The sequence below is a fragment of the Barbus barbus genome, assembly GCF_936440315.1.
Source record: "Barbus barbus genome assembly, chromosome: 25".
In the NCBI taxonomy this organism is placed as follows: domain Eukaryota; kingdom Metazoa; phylum Chordata; class Actinopteri; order Cypriniformes; family Cyprinidae; genus Barbus; species Barbus barbus.
Genome location: NC_136753.1, coordinates 8,857,118 through 8,880,749, shown reverse-complemented (window position 1 = coordinate 8,880,749; position 23,632 = coordinate 8,857,118). Strand labels below are relative to the sequence as shown.

The 23,632-nt window shown below is 36.5% G+C and overlaps 1 protein-coding gene across 2 annotated transcripts in view; it reads left to right on the top strand.

Annotated features, from left to right (window-relative positions):
• Positions 1-23,632, top strand: part of LOC306845164 (arf-GAP with GTPase, ANK repeat and PH domain-containing protein 1-like) — a 176,277-nt gene that overhangs the window by 89,576 nt on the left and 63,069 nt on the right. For both annotated transcript variants that reach the window (XM_079377804.1, XM_079377803.1), the window contains exons 4-9: positions 5,853-5,938; positions 6,625-6,766; positions 8,216-8,350; positions 17,426-17,553; positions 17,875-18,030; positions 18,443-18,535. In XM_079377804.1, the coding sequence (XP_079233930.1) occupies positions 5,853-5,938; positions 6,625-6,766; positions 8,216-8,350; positions 17,426-17,553; positions 17,875-18,030; positions 18,443-18,535 (740 nt within the window). The remainder of the gene's footprint in view (positions 1-5,852; positions 5,939-6,624; positions 6,767-8,215; positions 8,351-17,425; positions 17,554-17,874; positions 18,031-18,442; positions 18,536-23,632) is intronic.

Sequence of the window (23,632 nt, the reverse complement as noted above, 5' to 3'; positions counted from 1 at the left end):
TTTCAGTACTGCCGAGGCATAGCCTAAATACACTTATTTTTCTCTCCTTCTCTTATTCTTTCTCTCTCTCCGCACACCTGCTGTTAGTACTGTACAGTTGTGCCGGAGGACTCTGCTATACTCCCCATGTATAATTGAGAACATTCAAGGCACCCCGCCAGAACACCACAATATGCTCTCTTCCCCGAGCACGGATCTGCTTTCAAAAGCTCCCGTGTCAATATTTCATGTACTTTATAACTGTTATTATGTAGTCATGTTAAACTGGCCTTTCAGATGGCTGCCTCACGGAGCAAGGTTTAGGTATTCATTTAAAAATCAGGGCTTTTCTTTAAAGATCGCAATTAGTTTAAGCAACATTTAGTACAATTGTGCTTAACTGCAGTAATCTGAGTGCCTGGGGGTCCCGCAGAGAGCATGAGGTCACAGAAGAAGAGGGCAGTTAGTGGGCCGACGGGCACTAATCTTGTCTCGTCCTCTCCTTTGCACTTTACCGTATAAAACTCAAGCCACTGCATACCAGCGGTCAACCAGGAAATAGCCCTGCAAGAAAAAAAATCCCCCAGAAATGTCAATTGCCTGTTTGCCGCAGTGGATTATAGCACAGAGTGCCAAAGGAAACTTAGCGCGACATCAGAGACCGTTGAAGTGTGTGCCTTGCTAAGCTCAAGCGACACGGTTAAATCTTTCACGTTTGAGGCCAGCATGTCATCTGATGTTAGAAGTGCCGCAAAACTCAGATTTGCAGTGGCGTTACGTCACATTTCAGCAACAGAAAGCTGTGATTTGAATTTCCAAATTTACATTCCAGTAAAACTACTACATGAAATGTTTTCCTACTTTTCTTTTTTGAAGTTTCACTATTCTGGGTTTAAAAATAGTGTTTCGTAGCTTTGGTAGAGTAACCCCAACCTCAAAACCACTAAGTGGGGCTGGAGCAGATTTTTACAGCGCACTCTGCAATGAAAGCAGTGGGCCGCATGGGTTTTGCACTGTCCTCCCCCTTCTATCACACACACTACATGAATAGACACATTCTCAGAGCTCATTAAGAGATATTATCACAAGGCTAACTGTGTGACTGCGTTTGTATGTTTGCGTAAGAAGAAAGAAAAATCCCTACAGGCCTTGTGGTCTCCATACAGACCCAGCCTTTATCATTTCAAAACCAAGCACCCCATATGGGTAACTAACACAGTTTTGTGCTTATGCCGCCACAGTCGTGTTTGATTTAGAAATGCAGCTCTGCTGGGATCAGCAGTTTGGTGCAATTGTGCAGATCAGCCCCTCTGGCGTGAAAAATAACACTTTTATCATTGTGAAATATCAAATTTAGACTTTGAACCTTTTCCAAGTAAAATCTAGATCAACTAGTTGCAAACCGTAAAATCTAGATAAACCAGTTGACAGTCGTGACCCATTTCTACATTCTTTTTCTTAAATGGGTCAGTGGCAAACAAGAATATTTAAAAAAATCTAGTTGAAAACAGTTCTTAGGAATCTTGGTATTCGTGTTGGTTTTAAATGATTATTATTTTTTTATCTTGGGTTTAAATTTAATTAGCTAATGTATACACCTTTAATGCGTCACCACACGCCACATGACTTTAAATTAATGTGCACAAAAGCATTTTTTAATTATTAATAATATTTTAACAAGATCACTTCACTTTCACATTTTTCTCAAAAAATAAATAAATGATAAAAGCTTAAAAATAATTGATTTTGCTAAACTACTAATGTTTTATTCAAGAATTATTAGTATTCATAATAAAAATATTTTTTTTAATTTGCTTAATTATGGTGTATTATTCTAAAATGTATTTGGCTTTGTCCTAAAACAAATATAAAAATGAATTATAATAAAAAATAAACATGCTCATCATAGAAGAGATGTATTGAAGTCATTGTGTGTTTAAATGGTAATGTATTTTTTAAGTTAATTAATAGATTTAGGAGTGTTACGTTACTGACCTCAATACTATAAGCATGTGCGAGAGTATGTGGCCTTATCACCGTACTGTAAATCAGCTATATTGACCTGACTGTTTCCTCAGGGCAGACGTGTTAGATCTGTCTGTTCAGATGCAACATACTCGTGACCCACAGACACAGAAGGCCCATGACAATAGATAAGCTTGCGATGAATGAATGAAAGTTATGCTTCTTTCTCTCTCTCACTCTCTTTCTCTTTGTCCTGCTGTTTAATTTCTCAACTGACTGTGCATGTTTAGCTTGGCTGCTTTTTGATTTGAGTTTGTTTATTCTCTCTTTCCTCGGCCGCTTCTTTAACTAGCTGACGTGGATGCAGGTAACTATTTGCTCTCTTTTTCACAATGTCACCGTCATGTTCTTCTTGGGGAAGGTCTGTCGTAGTACAAGAGAGTTGAGAAGGTGGATTCTCCCCCCGTGGCTTGTTTAACAGAATATTCTTCATGTTTCTGTTTAGATGCTCAAAAACAATGTGTCATTGTCTACTCTAAAATCTTCAATTATAGAGTAGATTCCACTCCACATGGCTTCTCTTTACTCATCACAAAGCTTTGAGCAAATCAAGCCATAGAACAGGAGGTTCCACTCTACTCCTCTCTTGATGCCACTGTAGTTTTGCCATCTTCCATTTCATTCATTTCCTCAATGACACCAATGCACTGAGCATTACAGGTCACTGTCCATCAAGTAATTTTCTAACAAAAACTGTGTTTCTGAGAGTTGAGCTAAGCTTCAATGCATCAAGAGACTCTAAACTCAAGTGTGTTTTTACTCAACTCCATGGAGAAAGAACCCAGAGTGTAATTAACCGATGGGTGTGCATCTTTCATTCACTGTGCACTTTTGTAAAGCACATGAACTTTGGCATTCACATTATTGCCGACATGTTTGGTTCAGTGGACGAGCAGAGTTTAAACACTCGAGTCATCCAGACAGAGGGAAAATTGGAATGGAGGCTGTAACAGATAAAGCTGTTCGAAATCATGCAAGCGAGAAACATTGTCATCTCAATTGAGTAACAGTGGCTGTGCTCTACAACCATTATGTATCTCTTAGTAAGAAACTTTAAAGTAAAAAACTATTGCAGTGCTGCTTATGCTGTGATAATGCCACTGATGCTGTATTAAAATTAAGATTTCAATATCTTCTCTCTAGTGTAAGAACTGTTTTATATTTTGAGCTGATTTGATGATTTTTGCAGCTGTGTCCAATTATGAAGGTATGCAGAACTAATATATAATACCTGCTATATTTATGCTTTTCTGGCACAGTTATAACCAAATAAAGGGTTTTGAAGCTTTTTGTTGAGAAGGACCCCCAAATTTGAAAAGTTCCCCCCATTAAAACCAAGTAGTTATATATGAGAAAAAAAAAAAAGTTTGATATTATGAAGAAAAGATGGTTTAAAAAAAAAAGGAAAAATTTAATTTATACATAAAATCCAAAATAAATCTAAATATTACATATACATAAGTTTTAATTCATATATAAAATTATTTATATATGTATGTATGTGTGTGTGTGTATATGTATATACATATATATATATATATATATATATATATATATATATATATATATATATATATATATATATATATATATATATGTGTATGTATGTGTGTATATATATATATGTGTATGTATGTGTGTATATATATATATATATATATATATATATGTATGTATGTGTGTATATATGTATGTATATATATGTGTGTATGTATATGTATGTATGTATATATATATATATATATATATATATATATATATATATATATATATATATATATATATATATATATATATATATATATATATATATATATATATACACAATTAAATTACAATACCTATTGTAAAGCCCTTCACAAATATATTTTAATAATTCCTTTAATATATATATATATATATATATATATATATATATATATATATTAAAGGAATTATTAAAATATATTTGTGGAGGGCTTTACAATAGGTATTGTAATTTACTGTGAGGGGAAAAAAATGGCTTACAAAATTAAAAATATACAAATAAGATTTAAAGTTATTTCCTTTAAGGTACTTTAGTTATTTCTTAGTTGGTTAGTTACTTTCTTAGTTTCTTATTTCTTAGTTACTTACCTGTAGTTGCACCACTGTTCCTGGTTAGATCTGATAAATCCAAAAATATTATCGAGTAAAATAGTGTAAATAGCCATCAAAGCAGCTATCAGTCCTTCCCAAATCTCTCTCTGTATGATTTATTGTCTTTGTTGGTTATCGTGGATACACAGTTGGAGGTCAGAGGTGAAGGTTTAAAGTTTAACATGTTCAAGTGGTCATGTCCCCAGATGACCATGGAATGTCCTTTCAGGCTATGAAATGAGTGTGAAGCTCTCTCAGGTCTTCGGCACACAAACTGATTAGCAGTGTTGAGCTGCGATAAGGTTAAGACCCTCTAACATCTCCAGGAATCTCCTCTGATCCTCTTATGCTTCTGCAAACCAACCAACAGTCGCCCTCCCATCTTCCCCTGAGAGAAAGCTAGAGAGAGGTCACTATCACACACGCTGCTCTCTCATCTCAGATGGGGCACAGGTCATAAGTTTACTTGAGACGTTTTGACCTTTACCACTCCAGCCATTGTTAGCCTGGACGTTTGGAAAACTAATTGCAGCAGCGACACTTAATTAGTCTTTGGGTTCAAATAATTTTCTGAAGCATTATTTGTCTTTCTCTGAAAAACAAAGAAGGTCAGGAAGAAAGCACTCAGATAGCGTAGATAAAAGGCATTTTAATGCATAGATAAATGCATTATTTGAATTAAAAAGGGAATTCCAAGTGCAATAAATAAATAAATAAAATACAAATAAAAAATAAAAATAGAAAACCCCTGAGGGCAGAAAAATGAATGAATGCTTTGCAAGCATCTTTGTTCAGTCTGCATATTATATTGTGACAAATACACACATTAATAAGGTTTAGACCAATGGTTCTCTTTTTTTGACCTGACCCATTCATTGTCCAACAAAATATTCACAGGGCCTTTGTTTTCTTATTGTTTTTTTATTGTACAAGTTATTTTTTAATATAATGAATTAATGAATTTATGGGATTAAATCAGTATACAAAATTGTAAATAATAGGGATAGAATTGAAAGAATTTCAATTATTGATTGAAAAAAGTCCAGTTCCATTGTTAAATGTACAAATACTATTTAAACAATTCTTACAGAAGGTGTTTTTAAACTAACTTTTCAGAGACAGCATAAATGCAATCCAGTAATTTGCTTATCAGTACTAAACAAACAAGAAAAGTGGTAATATATTTTAATAATTGATTTATTTGAATGAAATACTACTGACAAAATTCATATTGTGTGTCTGTAACTAGACATTGTCTTAAGAACAGCCAGTCAGTTAGTACTCTATGAGTGTGAGCAAATTTGATTAAAGTTCTAAGGTGTAGGATTTTGATTCAAAGGACATTTCAAGTTGCAGCAGTAGATCTTATACAGGAATACCAAAACTCAATTCCTTTGCTTTTAACACAATTATAATTTAACTTAATTATAACATATAGAAGTTGCGAAAAGCAGTTCCCATGCTATAGATGTCCGTAACAGTTTGAACCCTGCAATGAATCTTACACTGAATAAAATTATAGCACTCACTTTTGTATATTTACTAGTTCTGAACTCTTGAGTTGTAGAACAAATTATTTCCCCCCCAAAATAATTAGAAAATAACAAAATGATACACATGCCTTCTTTATCCATTTCAATCAACAGTCCACCAATCATCTCACTGTAGAAGTAGTGAATGTATTAGAATCATCAGACTCTTTAAATTGACTGGCTTCTTTTGTTGGACAGGAGGACGTTTTAAAAAGGAGATTGTAGTGGATGGACAAAGTTACCTTCTCCTAATCAGGGATGAAGGGGGACCTCCGGAGGCTCAGGTAAGTAGTGCTGCCACAAATACAATGTGTTTTCCTCACAGAATGCTGAGCCTTAGTCTCAACTCTGGATGACGTAACTATAACAATATATTAGTTTTGTTTTACAAAGCGGCTGAGGGGTTTACATGAGGTGGATAACATTTATTTAGACAAACTGATTCTCTGTTAGTCATAAAATGCAAACAGGAAGATTGTATTATTTTCCTTTTTAATGATATCCTGCAAAAAAAAAAAAAAAGAGAGAAAGCATGAATTGTGTATAGTTATAAGAACACCCCACCTATTTATTTTACTTTTTTTTTCTTTTTTTACTGTACTGAGGTGCTAATATGTGCTCATCATAAGAGTAATAATATATAATGTATACTGTATACACTTTCTTTTTTTTCCAGACAAGCACATTTTCGATATTTCATTAACGCTGTACTTTTTAGGACAGCTACAGCTAAGATGCAAATAAGAGACTCATCAGTGTCCCAATATGTAGTGGTTCAAAGCCCTTGCTAGTGCACAAGTTCACATTCACAATCACATCATAGGGAATAAGGGGCGGAAAATTATGAAATAATTTTTATGAAATATGTTTAGCCCATTTTAAACAAAGAGGGATTGTTTTTTTTGTTTTTTTATAATGTTTCTCTCTCACTTTCTAAATCCTTCCCACTCTCTCAATCATTCTTTCTCAGTTTGCATTGTGGGTGGATGCGGTGATTTTTGTGTTCAGTCTGGAAGATGAGATCAGCTTTCAGACGGTCTACCACTACTATAGTCGCATGGCCAACTACCGCAACACAGCAGAGGTGCCCCTGGTGCTTGTGGGAACTCAGGGTGAGTCTAGGAGAGAGAAAAAACTGGATATATCATATGACAGCAAATCACACTCAAAATTCAAGGCCATATTCTCCAGTGGCTTGGCAACAATTTGAATAGAGTACAGTTTGACGACTAGGCACACATTTCTTACATATTTCAGGGATTGTTGTAATCAGTTATTTTTACACATTAATTGTTGATTTTTCACATCAAGGTATGACTGTGTGGGCAAGTATTATTTATAGATATTTTATATGTACAGTGCTTTTCAAAACTTTGGGGTTGGTAAGATTTATTTATTTTTTTGTTTCAAGTATGATGTATGGAAGTCTGTTTCCACCACTGACTGAAAATAAAAAAGGTCATTGTGACTTTTTATTTAGCAGAATGTGAGATAAAAAGTCCGAATTGCCAGACATAAAAGCGCAATTTTTTTTTTCTCAGAATTGTGTGATATAAACCCACAATTGAAAAAAAAAAAAAAAAAAAACTCAGAATTACGAGATTTAAACTTGCAATTCTGAGAAATAAAGTCAGGATTGCAAGATATAAACTCACAATTCTGACTTTTTTTTTAGAATTGCAGCGTTATATCTCGTAATTCTGAATTTATAACACACAATTGGAACTTAAATTATAATAAACTTGCAATTCTGAAAACATATCAGTCTTTTTCTCCCCTCAGAATTGGAATTCATTTCACAATTCTGAGAAAAACAAATCTGAATTGTGAGTTTGTATTAGGCAATTCTGAGAAAAGTCAGAAATGCGAAAGAAAAACTCAATTACCAAATTAAAATAAGTAAATAAATACCTACATGTACAATCATAACAATATTCTAAAATATTATTGCAATTTGAAATAACTTTTCTATTTTAATATATTTTAAAACATAATTTATTACTGTCATGCACAGCTGAATTTTCAGAAACCATTACTTCCCCTGTCAAATGATTCATTCTAATATTCATTTCTAAAGAAATCATTCTAATATGCTAATTTGGTGCTTAAGAACATTGTTTTAGAGCTGCTTAATATTTTTGTGAAAACCGTGATAATTTTTTTTAGGATTCTTGTTAAATGTTAAATAGAAAGTGCTAATAAACAGCATTTCTATCATTTCTATAAATGCATTTACTGTTACGTTTTATGCAAGTATTCATGAACTGACCCCAAACTTTTTAATGCAGATATATTTTTTTAAATATAAAGTAATGCAAGAAAAAACCCTTCATACTACTTGTTTTCAGTATATGAACACTAGGGGGTGCCACACTCTAATCAATGGAAGATTACAGCTAAAGCTCATCTGCTTGTTCCCTTGTTCTTAAATATGTCCACAAGATATTTTGATGAATTTGAAGCCTCTCACATTTGATGAAATGATTTTCACTAATCATTAATGTTATTATTCTGTCCAGTTTTAGTTGAAAATGTCTTTGTCTCGTCCTGATCATTCACAGATGCAATCAGTGCAGCTAACCCTCGTGTCATTGATGACACCCGTGCTCGCAAACTGTCCAACGACCTGAAGAGGTGCACTTATTATGAGACCTGTGCGACCTACGGCCTCAACGTGGAGCGCGTCTTTCAAGATGGTGAGTTTCTTCATACTGTCCTAAATCGTTTCAAGTGTAAGTTTATATTTGTGCTGTGAAAAAGAGTTTGAAGTTGCTGGCAAAGTTGTGTTAAACACACACAAGGTCATCAGTGGTGGTTTAAATCCAATATTCGGCCTGGATGTGTCAATTGTATGTCACCTCTGTTAGATTAGATTCATCGCAGGACCGGTCATAACAGTTCATGCTTGGGTAACTGTTACTTTTGCATAATGTAGGTTACCGCACAAGGAACAGGAGGTAGAAAGTGCAAGGTGACTTTGCTGTTGAATCGCCGGCCCAATCTGGCTTAATCAGCTCTTAATTACAGGCTAAATGGCCCATCTCGCCTTGCATTGCTCTGTGTGGTATAGAGATAGCCGTGTTGTTCTGTGTGCTGGATTTTGCTAGGACACTTTGAGAAGTAAGATTTCAGAGCTTCATTAACCGTTGCAGGTGTAGTGTTGTGTACTTGCAGTTAAAAACACTATAATCTTGGACCAGTTGTAAGCAGCCTTTGAGACCTGTGCTCCACTAGAGGGCACAAGATGGTAAGAAATGAGGCTCATTTCACAAGATTTTATTATGTGAAAAAGCATCAGAGGCCTTATGGAAATTTTTTGTCTTGTTGGAAAATTGGAATTGTGTGTTTGACAGACTTGATGTGCCATCTGAGCTATGTTTATTGTCATACTGGGAGGTTTAAAAAGACATAAGACTATTATGTTTATGTTCCTGGCAAGTGCTTTAGTGGCTTAAATATCTTTCAAGTGTTTTCGAGTGCATATTGTGTAAACTGTTAGTATATGAAGTTATAATGCACATGTGCAGTTGGAAAAGGAAAAAGGAAAAGTATGTTAAAATCCCACTAAAACTTTAAGAAAGAAACTTGAAGTGCTATCTTTAAAAAGTGTTAGTTTTATAACTAATTCACCACATTAAATGGGAAACTTCAGGAAAAGTCACTGTTCCCCGTGTTATGAATGAACAATGAATGTCGATGTTTTTGGGAAAAAAAATAATATTTTGAATTTTTTTACAAAGAATTCTGAAAAAAAAGTATTATAATTTTCACAAAAATATTCAGCACAACAACTGTTTTCAACATTAAAGATAAGGGTAATAAACTGTTTCTTTAGCACCAAATTAACACACTATAATGATTTCTGAATGATCATGTGACACTGAAGACTGGAGTAATGCCTGCTGAAAATTCAGCTTATTATCACATGGACAAATAACATTTAAAAATATATTAAAATATAAACCAGTTATTTTGAATTTCAATGACATTTCACAATTTTATTTGACTGTTTTTACTTTTTGATCAAATAAATGCAATCTTGATGAGCACAAGACACTTGCAAGCACACTAAACAAGCATGTCTCTAATAACAGATGAAGTAAATATGGTGCAGAATGTAATAATACTTTGATGAACACTGTCAGTAGTAAATACAAAAGCTTTGAAGGTACAGTAAATACAAGCAGCAGACATGCATTTATGAACACTCCACTGTGAGTGTCAGCCCTCATAAATGAACCTTCAGTTTATGTTTGTGTACTTATATCTGGATACAGTGGTGTAGTTTGCATGTGTTTGGTGTATTTGCACACGCATGTGTCTGTGTGTGGCAGATGTACGCAGCTCTTCGGAGGGGATGGGAAGGCCGAAGCGTTCAGTGCTCATTCCAGGATTTACACTCTAAACGCTCAGCTATTATCTTCTTAATTATTACACTGTTGGCTGCAGCCAAGACTGCTGTAATTTAACTGTGTGTGTGTAAAAAGAGTGGGTGCATGTCTGTATGATGGCCAAGCTCATCAGTAGCACTAAATGAGAGCGAGAAAAGGCTAAATTCCTGATCATTACTGACGCTGTCTCCTCGCATCTCTCGTTTCATTATCCTCAATTAATCGTGCATTCTAATTATCCACTGTAGTGGAATTTATTGATGAGTAGCAAAATGATTATTTTAATGTTTTGTGTTGCATTGATAGCATAGCAACTGCCCAGAGGTGTGTTTTGCGTGTGTGTGTTTGTGTGCGGATTCATGTCATTTTGTTTGCCTGATTTGGGCCTATTTTTGCATCAGAGCAATGCATGAGCTGTCATTACGACACATGTGACCATAATTAAAGAGTTTTAATCATTGGCTCACCGCAGATTTACAGTCTCTATGATTTTGTGAGAGAACTGGACAATAGCAGTTGATATTTAAGTTGATCATCTCGAAGTAGAAACAGTATGGTCTGATTTGAAGTCAGTTTGGCTCCATAATCATATCACACAGGAACAATGCCATTTTAGTATTTAATCGAGAGAGAAAAAAATCCAATCTGGCTTTGTTAAAATATATAATAAGTACTACATCATGATGTAAAATATAAAAATATAATATAGCTGTTTTACGAAAAAAAGTGTGCATTTTGCAAAAGAGCGATGTTGCAAAAATGTTTATAATTATAATATCAAATAAATGATAAATAAAAATAATATTTTTCATATTTTGTCTTTTGTTCATTTTTTATTTCAAAAAATATTTGGGTGTGCCGTTTTAGTATTTAAATGAGAGAGAGAAATTCAATCAGGCTTTTTTTAATCGTTTTTCGATATTTTTCAGAATATTTTTCATTTTTTGATAATTGTATTGTTTTTTTAAAAAACAATTTGATATCGTTTTTTTTTCCGAAAACTTTGCAAAAATATTTATAATTATAATATCAAATAAGATAAATAAAAATAACATTTTTCATATTTTGTCTTTTGTTCATTTGTGTGCCGTTTTAGTATTTAAATGAGAGAGAGAGAGAAATTAATTATATCTGGCAGTGTTTTATAATATAATGTAATAAAATATAATATATAACAATATAATATAGATGTTTTATCAAAACTTTCCACAATTTGCAAAAGAGCAACTTGCTTAGAAATAACTGGCTTTATATACATGCACATACATGCGTATATATATATATATATATATATATATATATATATATATATATATATATATATATATATATATCATTGTTGTTCTTTTCATTTTTTTTCCTAAAAATATTTTCTTGCCACATTTTACAACATGCATTTGTGATACACTATCGTTATAAGTACCGGGATCGTTTTTCTTGAAGCAGTTCTGCTTTGTTAGTTTTCTCGATTGATTTGAGAGATTCAGTGGCGTATTAATGAAAGTGCAGTTTATCAGGAAAATAGATTTTTTTTAAGCATGATTCCCATTGATTTGCAATGCAGTTTTATGCATGTTTGATCACCCTGGGTTACTTTCTGTCACAATCAATTATTACTCTCTCAAATTCATAATTCCTAATGGGACAAAAGTCTATATATACAAGTTTGCTCATGTTTAAGAACAGGGCTCCGGCTCCTCATGGCATTTTGCCTCTAATAAATGGTAATTGTCTTTGGTTGAGCATTCAGTAATATAATGACCTGAATTGCCATAAATCAAATAATGCAGACGAGCGAGTTGCATTGCTTTCCCAGAATCATAGAGATGGCAACACGCAAATAACAAGAACATTAACCATTAAAAATAATTGGTGCAGTAGTTATCTGCATTAGATTTATGTAACAAAGTGTTTACGAGATGGCCAGTGGAGAAATAAAGTGAGGCAATTTATTTGGTCCGGGTCAGCTGAGGGTTTTACCCCAGTAGGTCACGTTGTCTATGTGTGCATTTCCATGTGTTTTGTGCTTTGCTATATGTGCCTACTGTTTAAATAGTGTCCGCAGCTCTGAGAGTGCTTGTGGATGTGGCTGCGTGTGTATTTCTACGCTTGCAGAGTGTGTATGTGTTTGTCAGTGGTTCTTCGGTAGAGGTGAGGGGTCCTGACAGCTCCCCAGCCTGCGTCCATCAGCGTGCTAATTTAATTATCCTAATTACCCCCCTCCCCATTCTTCCCCTCACGCTAGCTGGCTTGTCACAATGTCAGAGTGAGGATGTAGAGCTTTGTTAGCGTACGCTAACATCTAACGAGGTCTGCTGTGCACTTCCTCTCTCTCTCTTATAATCTCTTCATTTATATCTGTATCTCTTTCTATGGTTTGATCAGTACTTCAATTGTAAATGTTATGGAGTTTGTAGTGAAGTTTAATAATGAATTTGTTGTGGCTGCTTTATAACTGTTGCTGTAGAATATTTGCTAACACTGTATCAGTATTTTTTTTTAGTGTATTTGCAAGTTTTAACTGAAGTATACAATAATTTTTGAGTACCAGGTGTTCTGGGTCATAAATCACCATGATATGAAAAACATTACAGTAAGGTTAATTAAGTTACCATTACTAGAATTTATTATCCTTAGTGAATGTTAATTTCTTCATATACTAATACATTTTTAACTTTGAATGGAGTTGTGTAACTCTATTATGAATGAACAAGAATTAACAATGAACTATAATGTATTAACACACAATGCCTTTCAAAAGCTTGGGGTCAATGCCTGTTTTTCATTTTAATTTTAAAATGTAATTTCTTCCTGTGATGGCAAAGCTGAATTTTACTCCAGCCATTACTCCAATCTTTAGTGTCACATGATCCTTCAGAAATAATTCTGATATGCTGATTTGGCGCACAGAAAACATTCCAAATCAGATTTTAATCATTATCATAATTTCTGCTTCTCTCGATTTATTAAGCAGAATCGTCTTTGATATTTGTCCACTTGTTATGTATCCCGAAAACATTTAATTTTAATTTTGATTTGTGTTTTAGCATTGGTAACAAGCCTCTAAATCTTTAATGGTTGCAGTTACCAGATGTCAAGATTTAAAATCCACCCCCAATCGAAGATTTCCTCATTAAACCAAACATATTTTGCCCAGTGGTTTATGTAATCTTTCCAACCTGGCAACCATGTGCATGTGGTCTGTCTACATGAGGGGGAAAAGCACTGATGAGCTGAAAACACTGGTAAACATGTAAGTTGTGGAGTTTAGTGATCTCTTTTGGGAGATTCTGTTCAAATAAAAGTGTAATAGAGCCAAACGAGCAATCCATGCAAGTTGATGTTCTCTATAATAGTGCTTATATGAAAGTGCAATAATCCTGATGAAATCTTAAAATAATAATAATTGTAATAATTTTTGTGATCTTAGTGGATTGGATGGTGAGCCACCATAGATGCAGAAAAGCAATAAATTGTGCATGCAACCATAACACTTCCCCCTCCCCTTTCAGATTGGCTGGCCAATTTGTGTTTTCAACAGTTAATTCTCAAATTATTACATTAATTCCCTCACCTTATCGTGTACCTGTAATATCCTTGCTCATACCATATCAGGAATACCTCAAAAATAATCTGTAAATTTACTAAACTGAGATTCAAGTTTCATTGTAGTAATGTTGTATTTGAGAGAAAACAAACAAAAATACTAGCGCTTTTGGTTAATGGAATCCTAATGGCCCAGTAGGACATTTGTGTTGTTATTCCTCAAAGAAAATAAAAGAGATAATTTTTTAAAATTTGGGATCTTGTGATGGAACAGTCAGTTTATTTCTGTCATATTTAGAAGCTTTTATCAAAGTGCTCAGAACAGTCTTTATTTGGGCTGGTCCTATAACAGAGAAGACACACTTGCATCTACTTGAGGACCTAGTCAGGAGTCAAGTCTGTCCAATCAGATCAGTGCTTGTTGTGTGTACATTTGTGATGTATACTGAGTGAAATAAGCTGTCAGCATGTCATAACTATCACTGTTACACCTGTGACTTTAATTCGCTGCATTCCCATGTTGTGTTTTGTGTGGATACGAGTCTGTGTTTACACAAGTGTGTATTCTGTGTCTTGTATAGCAGGTCTAATTACCGAACAGTAAGTGCAGGAGCTCTTTGACCTTTATACAAGATTCCTGGCGGGCGGCTCATCTGCCCTGCTCTCCACCGACTCATTAGCTAATATTTATAGCACACTGCTTCTAACCGGTCTGCCAGCAGCCTAATGAACGTACCTGTGACTTTATTTAGTTCCACTTACCTGTTCTGTCCGTCCTTCGTGTGCACAATGTAGTCTCTTTTCCTCTTCTTTCTCTCTGGGGGTCGAAAATAAAGGTCAGTCTGTTGTATCAGCTCAGCGTTTAGAAGAGAGGTCACAACCTGTGTTGCGGAGTCAGGGGTCCAGGTCTTTGTTCAGCAGGGTTCTGTGATCTTTTGACCTTGACAAAGTATTATTGAGTGAATAAATTAATAGCAACATGGCCAATAAATTATAACAAGGTAATGACTGTGGATTATTAGTAGAAATCGATGATTATCTGATTATCTACAAATCAACAGATGTGCAGAAATCATGCTGGGATTAATACTAATACACACACACACACATACGTAGATAGATGGATATAGATATAGATCAATATTTTTCAACACTATCATATTTCCATACAAGTTCTAAATATAATTTCTGCAAAAAAAAAAAGAAAGATTGTGAATAAAGCAGGGAACTTTGTCCCAATCGCAGCATAATGTAGTAACATTTATTATAACAGGATATTTTGCTAAAGCAAAAGCAGCATTTTATAATGAATGAAAAATGTATGAGAAAATGTCACAATAACTACTGACAAATGCCACCAATTATTATATAGCTGGAAGTATTCTTAGTGGTTTTAGTACTAGCTGCAGTTCTCTAAATCTGTACAAAACAGTAGCTGCAGTGGGGTGGATGGTCCTGCACTGTGATGGCTATGCTTCTGTTTCTCCTGGCTGCGCTGTTCAGGCCACCTGCCATAAATCTGATCAAACGGGAAATGTTTCCGGCAGGATAAATGGCTGCCTCTCACAGGGGAGCCAAGATTGATAGTCAAAGTTAAATTGTATTAGCTGTGCAGTTTAAATATTTAACCCAGTCTTATCATAACTGCTCTTATCACTTAAAGTAAAATACAGCAGGGGTGTCTGGAGAGGGATCTGTGGACATATATCTCTCATCACCTCCATGCTCCTGCAGTGCTATTGTCTAATAATACTTAAATGGCTTGACTTATTACAAACGGTCATTATAAAGATTCTGGGTAATAACAGAGTCACTGATAAGTGTTTTCATGAAGGCCACTGTGGGTTTGTGAGCTGCATTGCTATTAACATAAGGATCAGTGACAGTGTTTTTTTTTTTTTTTTTTTTGTACGAACATATTAATGTAAATTCCTATTTGTCTATAAATTTAACATGCACACAATTGACTTGAATGCAGTTTTGCCAAGTTGAGCATATTTTTTATTTCTGAATTAATCTTATTGTTTTATATTTTTTGAGGAACATAAAGTAAAAATGTCAAGTGATTACAACTGCCCTGATATCATAATAAAGAATAAAGCCTCATTAAAAGAATAAAAGAAAAAGAAAATGTTTCGTCCATCAATTCAAAGTCATGCAGTGTGACCTCAAGTCTGGTGCAACCAACATGCAGAAACAAAAAATAAATAAATAAACACACAAAAAGGAAATATAATGAAGAAAATACCTGCAGACCCTTACAAATATGTTAAAACAGGACAAACAAATAATTGTTTCTTCCAGTTTTTTTAGTTTAGGTTGTAGCATGTCCTGTGATACGACTCCCCAAAAATAGAAGATTTATTAATTTAGAATTCATTATATTTGTAAAAGAAAAGCTTTTACCTTAAACTCATTTTTAGAATGATTTGTTTGGAAATAATTAAGATCTGTATTCACCCATTGAAGTCATTTTCTTACATTCATGTAAGAAAATTATAGTATTCTTTAATAATTAAATGATTATTTTTCTTGATTACACCTTGACTGTGTTCATTGCCTTTGAAAATGCTATTATAAAGGTTTTTTCTAACCATTTAAAATAAAAGATTACATTTCTAAAAAAAAGTCTTTTAACCTTGATTTTTAAAACATGCTTCCTTTTCTCTATTGTGGACACTTATATTTGTCATCGCCCCTTAACCATTTTCGTCAGCGCTGTTGCTGCTTCTCTTTACTCTTTCCTTTCAAATGAGAGGAGATGCTCGTTTATGATTATAATTAGCCGATTAGCATGGTAGCGTGTCACGACGAGTCTAAATAAACACAGCTGCACAGCGTTTCTGTTGGAGCGGCAGATGGGACAGGGAGAGTATGCGAGTACTGCATTGAGAATGTTTTTGCCGAGTAGCATGGCGTTTGCCCTTGGACAGTGCTCTCTCTCACCTGAAGGTAAATGTTTATGACGGAATCATCATTAAAACTCAGACGTTTAATAGGTCCAATTAAAACAATGACTTCATTTACAGCGGGATGAGAGCCGGCCCTATTTATTGGGAGCTGGAGTAATTGAGTTCTGGGCTCTTGGACCGTTAACTCCCTCCTGACTCCTGAGAGCCGCTTCAGTTTAAAGGATTGAGGAAGTTTCTGAACACTAGAGGGCAAATGTTTGAGGCTCATGGGAAAACTAATCTAAACACTATTATGTTTAGATGAGTGTTTAATCAGAGAATTTCAATTTTGAGTTGACAGTTCGCAACTTAAGAGTTACTGTTAAGTTCTGAGAGGAAATAAAAAGACACTCTCTACTCTTCTTTCCCCCGCGCGTGTCTGTTTTAAGGGATTTATGGGTTAAAGAATGAGCTCTTCTCCGTAAGCTTCTCTCCACGTGATGGGATCAATGTCGTTAGCCGCGAGATGACGAAGCTGTAGAACATCTCTCGGCGGGCCGGGCGCAGATTGCCACAGGGTCCGTCAACCGATCGATAGCGACAGAGGCGAGCGATTGACTGACGCCGCCCTTTTCCTAGCGCGGGCAGAGCATCGAGGAAAAAGAGAAATGGACAAGGGAGGGAAAATGTTGAAATAATGGGCCTTGGAGGCTTTGAGAGCGGGGCGAGTGCCGGCCTGTGGAGAAGAGTGATGGGCGAATTAGGGGCGTCTTGGGTTAGTGATTCTGTACACACTCTCATGAGGGGTAATGAAGTGGACCACTTTACCCGTCTGACTATGGACTGAACTGGTGCAGTGTTTACTGCAGCAGTTTTTTGCTGTAGGTCTTTCTCCATAATATATAAATTCCCCCTAACCTTTTCCACTTCTTTGTAATTTCAGTGGCTCAGAAAATAGTTGCGACCCGGAAGAAACAGCAACTGTCAATCGGACCCTGTAAGTCACTGCCCAATTCTCCAAGCCACTCCTCCGTCTGCGCAGCGCCTGTGTCCGCAGTGCATATCAGCCAGGTGAGTCTCACGCACTTAAAACACAGTGAAAAATCTTTTAGCTCGTTATGTAGAACCCATTTTTGTTTTTTCCCTAAAAGCGCCTCTTTGTCTCTACCCAAACAGTTTTTTTTCCCCCCCGCAGACAGTAATCCTCTTCCGCATGGCTCAATCCTCATTGATTTCTCATTAGCAGTGTACAAGTGAGCCTGTGTTTGTGCAGCCAAGCTTAGAGAGGCTTAGAGAAGCTCAGAAAAACAGGAGGCTTGTGGCGTTTCTTTGTAATGCGAGTTTATTTTATTGCTTTTGTATGTGATTCTTGCTTTGTTGTGTGTGTTGCAGACCAGTAATGGTGGGGGCAGTTTGAGCGATTACTCTTCTTCTGTACCATCCACTCCCAGTACCAGTCAGAAGGAACTACGTATCGATGCACCCCAAACCGCCAACACCCCTACGCCCGTCCGCAAACAGTCCAAACGGCGCTCCAACCTCTTTACGGTCAGTCTTTTCTCCTTTTAGACATATAGGCATGATTGGAATTGTTAATTAGTGCATTAATGTTATAATTACAATTCTCATATATTATTTCATTTAATTCATTTCCAATTTCCAAGTTTATTCTTCAAACTGTCCATTTCATATTGGACATGATCAGTAAAGATCTTTGATATGATCGTTCTTCTGGTCTTGTATGCTCCTTAGTAGTGCACATCCTGCACATGTACCACATGCCTTGCTTTCAAGAACTTATGGGGGTGGGGTCACGTCAAGGTCAAGATGACCCCTCCCACAACCCCTTGACTTTTGAAGTCATGTGTGTGCCCTGCACTCCAAACTGGATCTAGTCTGAAGACAGGCTCAATTAGCAGCAAGCTAGCCTTTGACTAAAATGATGTCTTCTCCCCCACAGTCTCGGAAGGGAAGCGAACCAGACAGGGAGAAGAAAGGGACGGATGGCCGAGCAGACAGCATTGGAAGTGGCCGTGCTATCCCAATTAAACAGGTAGGGTCTGGCTGGCCGTCTGGACTGGTATAATTGGAGTCCAACAGCGGCGTATTGTGGACGAAGGGGCCTCAGATCAGTACTCAGACCCGCACAAAGCCCGTTTGATGCCATCTCCTTGATTAACAGTGAAAGCACGCACTTGACATCAATTAGAGCCAGGCTCTCCCGTGTGCTGAAATGAGATCATTAGGATAAGAAGTGGGAAGGGATTTTTCTCTCCTCAACGCACCCCCCCCCCCCCCCCCAGCCAAAACCCCTATCCCATCTCACTCTCCCACCTTCTTTTTCCCTGTCAAAAGAGGGGATAGAAAAAAGCTAAGAGGGCCCTAATGAAGTGCAGTCTACCAATCTGCATACGGGCCCGTATTTCCCATCAGCCCTCCCTGAAAAGCTCGGATTGGGTCGTGAATAAGCGGTGTGTGTGGGGAGGGGGGAATGAGAAGCAGAATATGATGTGAAGAAGACCCCCTCCATTGCACTCTGGGAGAGATTGTTTGACTTGGCCTTAATTTGTCACAAACAAGAGTGCGTAGCGAGAGAGTAAAGGAGAGCTCTAGCTAGCGTGGGGGTGGGGGGGCTAGATCATTCTCGGCGCATCTCAGCTGGAGTGAAAGAATCAGGTAATTAGCGGCACTAATCGTGCCCTCTCATGTCAGCGCCGTGGCCTTGTTTGTAATTTTCTAATGAACAAATTGCGTCTCTGATTAAATCTGCCTTTAAGTGAGATCTGTGTTTATTAGCGTGCCACAGTGGAGCAGCGCTTCTGTCGTCCACCGTACAGCACAGCTGGCGTTCAAGAGCGTAGCTGCAGACTTTTTGGATGTGCGGGATGCGTTTGAAACCCGCTGGGTTCGCATTGAGAGGCTCTATAGGAGGCAAGGACATTTATACAAGACACCCAGGCAATGAAACGACACTGTAATCGGCCCTCTTTTCTGCAAATTAGACGTTGGAGAATACATTGCATCTTCGCTGGCATTGTATATGTGTTATCATAATTTTTAAATCCTGCAATCATAATACAGATGTCAAAATATGTGCTATGGATCAATTAAATGATATTCAGTTTTTGTCCTAACTATTAATTCCATTTAGAAATATACTAAAATGTAGCTCATATGTGTAGTCACTTCTATGAATATACCTCTTCTATGATTCTGTTTTGGTTTTTTTGTATTAAAATGAATTTAAATATTTGTGGGGTCAAAAATATTAGGATGATATTACCGTCCTGATTTTATAATGACGATAAAAGAATAATTGAAGTATAGCAGTTTTTGAAATAAGTAGCTTGGCATAATATTTTATTATTTCTTAGAGAAAACAGTTTAGCAAAGATGCTCTTAATATTTGAAAAACATATGTCTGCAAAATTTAGCATGCATGAATTAAACAGGAAATAACATCCGATTATCATATAATGGATCCTATATCAATATCATATAGAGGACCCCTAAAGAAGATGTTTACACTCACATTTATATACCGTCAAATGTTTTTTTTAATTGATACTTTTATTCAGGAAGGATGCATTAAATTGATTGAAGGTAACAGTGAAGACATTTATAATGTTAGAAAAGATTTGTATTTAAAAATAAATTGTTCTTTCGAACTTTCTAATCATTGAAGAATCCTGAAAAAAAAATGTATCACAGTTTCCACAAAAATACTTAACGCTAATGTATTTGAGGTGTAAGGAAAATATGATATAACACATTCACATAGTAATTAAATTTGCTGTATTAATAAATTTACTGTGTGTTGTGTTTTTTTAATCGTAAGAAACTAACATGATTACAAAGAGTACATTTCAAGAACTTGGCACGTGTTTTAAAAGAAATTCATGTAATATTTTTCCTTTTCCATTTATGTCTTTTATATGTCGTACAATAGACTTCATAGCAAAGTTTAAGCTAAGGCAATTTCCTGTATGCGTATAAATCGAATAAGCCTTTAATTTCGACTTCCTTTGATTGGAGAAATAAGACACTAAATTTATTCACAATTGTTGTCCGTTTTATTGCTGATTTGTAAGGTAGAAACATGATCTTGAAAACACTTTTGGAGATTTTTGGCCTTTTCAAGCAGATGTATGCCTATTGTTACCTACATGGAAAATAGCTGCCTAGGAGCATTACAAAGATGGCCGCTGAGCGAATTGCCTGAAAGGGACTTTGGAGGTACTTCTTTTTCGAGGCACACAAGCGAGTGCTAATGCTGCCAGCAGTGATCTCTCACCTCCTGCTGCTCTATTTGCATAAATCCTGTTAAAGTCAGTGGCAGTTAATGAAGAAGAAATGAGGCTGGCCCGGCTACAGCGGTGCTGAGAGCAGGGCGCCGCGCTAGTGGCAGATGGGAAGGCTGAGCCGTAGCAGGCAGCTGTGCGGAGGAGAGAGCAGCATGCAGTTTTAACTATGATCTGACTCCCTTCCGACTGGGCTTGCGCTGCGGCTAATTTGTATGTGCGATGCCAAGAACGATCAAGACGATAACGCGTGTTCTCAAGAGAGAACAACCGTGTTCTACTGTTTTACATAGATTACATAGTGAATTTAAAATATGTACTTGATTACAGTTGGGAGTTATCATTGTGTGTACTAGTTGTATATAGGTACCGAAAGAAAGAAAGTTTTCTATTAATTATGTATATTAGAGAGCCTTCAGTATAGTGAAACCGTAGCAGACTGAGAGTGTGTCGCACGGGGGTGTCCTGGCACAGAGCCATATCTCTGAAGCATCTCTCAGCCTCTTGACACTGCAGGTACATAAATGAGGGATTAATTTCCCTGGTGTCAGACAGAGCCTGCCCCACACTTACTCGTACACGCACACACTTACGCACACACTCTTGTGCTGATCAGAAGCCCCAGCGGCGCCCGTGTCCCTCATCTCATGAGGAGATCAATCAGCCAAGTCTATGCAGTCCACAGTGTTTCAGTTCTCCCTGCTGTCCTCTCGCTCACTCGCTATGGTGGTGCAGACTTTTTTGCATTTTCTTTACTGACTTCTACATATTATATAATATTCTACATTCCTAATTCTACCCAATGCCTTAATTTAACAACTACTTTACTAACTATTAATAAGCAGCAAATTAGTAATTTGAGGCAAAATTCGTAGTTAATGGTTTGTTAATGGCAAGAATTGGACCTTAAAATGAAGTGTGACTTTCTTATATACTGCAACTGGGATTTGAACTGCAATATGACGAACGTTTGTTCCAGGTAAAATTAAAAAAGTCATGCAGTTCCATTGTACTTGTATTTAATGTGGACTTGGATCTTTTCTTTTTCGTTTATTTTTTAATTGTGATCATTTCAGTCTTTTTACTTTACTGTTTTTGGAACCCAATCAACATGAATTTAAAAAAATAGCAATAATAATAATATACTTTTTAATGTAATAGACATAATATACATATTGTATTGTGAAATACAGCTATTACTGTTGTATTGTAAAATAAATACTAGTAGTACAAAATAACAGTTTTTCGCAATTACTATAGTTTTAGTTTCTTATTAATAAAATTATTAATAAACATTTTTACAAATGACTGTGATACTGTAATATAAAAATAAAATAAATTCAATAAAAACAATTCTTAATTTCCACAGTGAAATTCTACTGTTACAATGAAATATATTTTGGTGTAGAATTGAAGCAAGACCTTTGTTTCAATAGTGATATTAAGCCATATCACAATTTTGATTTTACTTTTATTAATTGTGCGTTCCTAGATGTTGTAGAAGTTTGTGAAAGATGAGTGTACAATTCTGCAGACTTCTGGTTGCCCATTTGTCTTTTAATTAAACTTACTTTATAATATCAATTTGATCCATGACATCTCAAACTCCCCAGCCCCTTCAGAAATGGATGTATGGAGAGACAAGCATCAGTGAAGCCGCTGACCAGAATCCCTCCATCAGATCAGTGACTGCGTCTGCTCCAGTGGCATTTCCCATCTAATTGGGTGCTACATTCAGGCGATGAGTGTTTCACCAACAGTATGAAAGCGGCCCGGGCGCATCCCCTCACAGACGATAACGCAGCCGAGCAGTTTGCGCTCAGAGGCACGGGGCAGATCTTCGTTCAGGAATTGGATGTTAATTGATTTGATAATTCCCTGTGGTCTTTCCTCTTACGTGCTCGCGTCTCTCTCGATCTGTTTCCTCGCCTCTCACTGGCCACAGCAGGCTGCTGGGCGTTAGACCTGCTCTCCAATTGGCGTGTGCGGGCATGTTCACTTCCGAGTCTACCTGCCTCCCATTAACACCTCTTCACTGGCCTCTTTTGGTCCAGGAAAGTGGATTTTACAGAGTTCGCTGGAAATCCCTCACTCATGGCACAGCATTAATGACTGGCTTGAACTCTCGTACACTGGCTCTCAGCTGCACATCATCGCCGCCTCAGCTGTTGATGAAGAACGTTAACTTGTAATCTCTTTGGCAGATGTCTGAGTGCATTAGATTTATCGCTCAGCTGTTCCTTGAAGGTATGGCCATAATTGTTAGTGAGTTACTCACACATGGATGAGTCCTGAACAAAATCGATTGCCCTAGATGTTTTGGATTTCCTGTTCCACTCAACACTCTTAAGAAATAAGGTTTACAAAAGGAGGTTTTCGCAATGATGCACAGAAGAACTATTTTGGGTTCCCCAAAGAACCTTTCATTGAACAGTTTTTAAAAGAACCATTTTTGTTTTAAAGGGATAGTTTCTGTCATTAATTACTAGCCCTCAGACAGGTTTCCGTAGTGTAGTGGTTATCACGTTCGCCTCACACGCGGAAGCTCCCCAGTCGTACAGTCGTGGCCTAGTGGATAGATTGTTGGACTTGTAACCTGAACGTTGTGGGTTCGAGTCTCAGGTCCGGCAGGGATTGTAGGTGGGGGAGTGAATAACCAACACTCTATCCACCCTCAATACCACGACTGAGGTGAGACCCTTGAGCAAGGCACCGAACCCCCAATTGCTCCCCGGGCGCCACAGCATTGGCTGCCCACTGCTCTGGGTGTATGTTCACTATTGTGTGTACACTTGCAATTCCGAGTATGGGTCACCATACTTGGCCACACACCACTTCCCTTTCCCCTC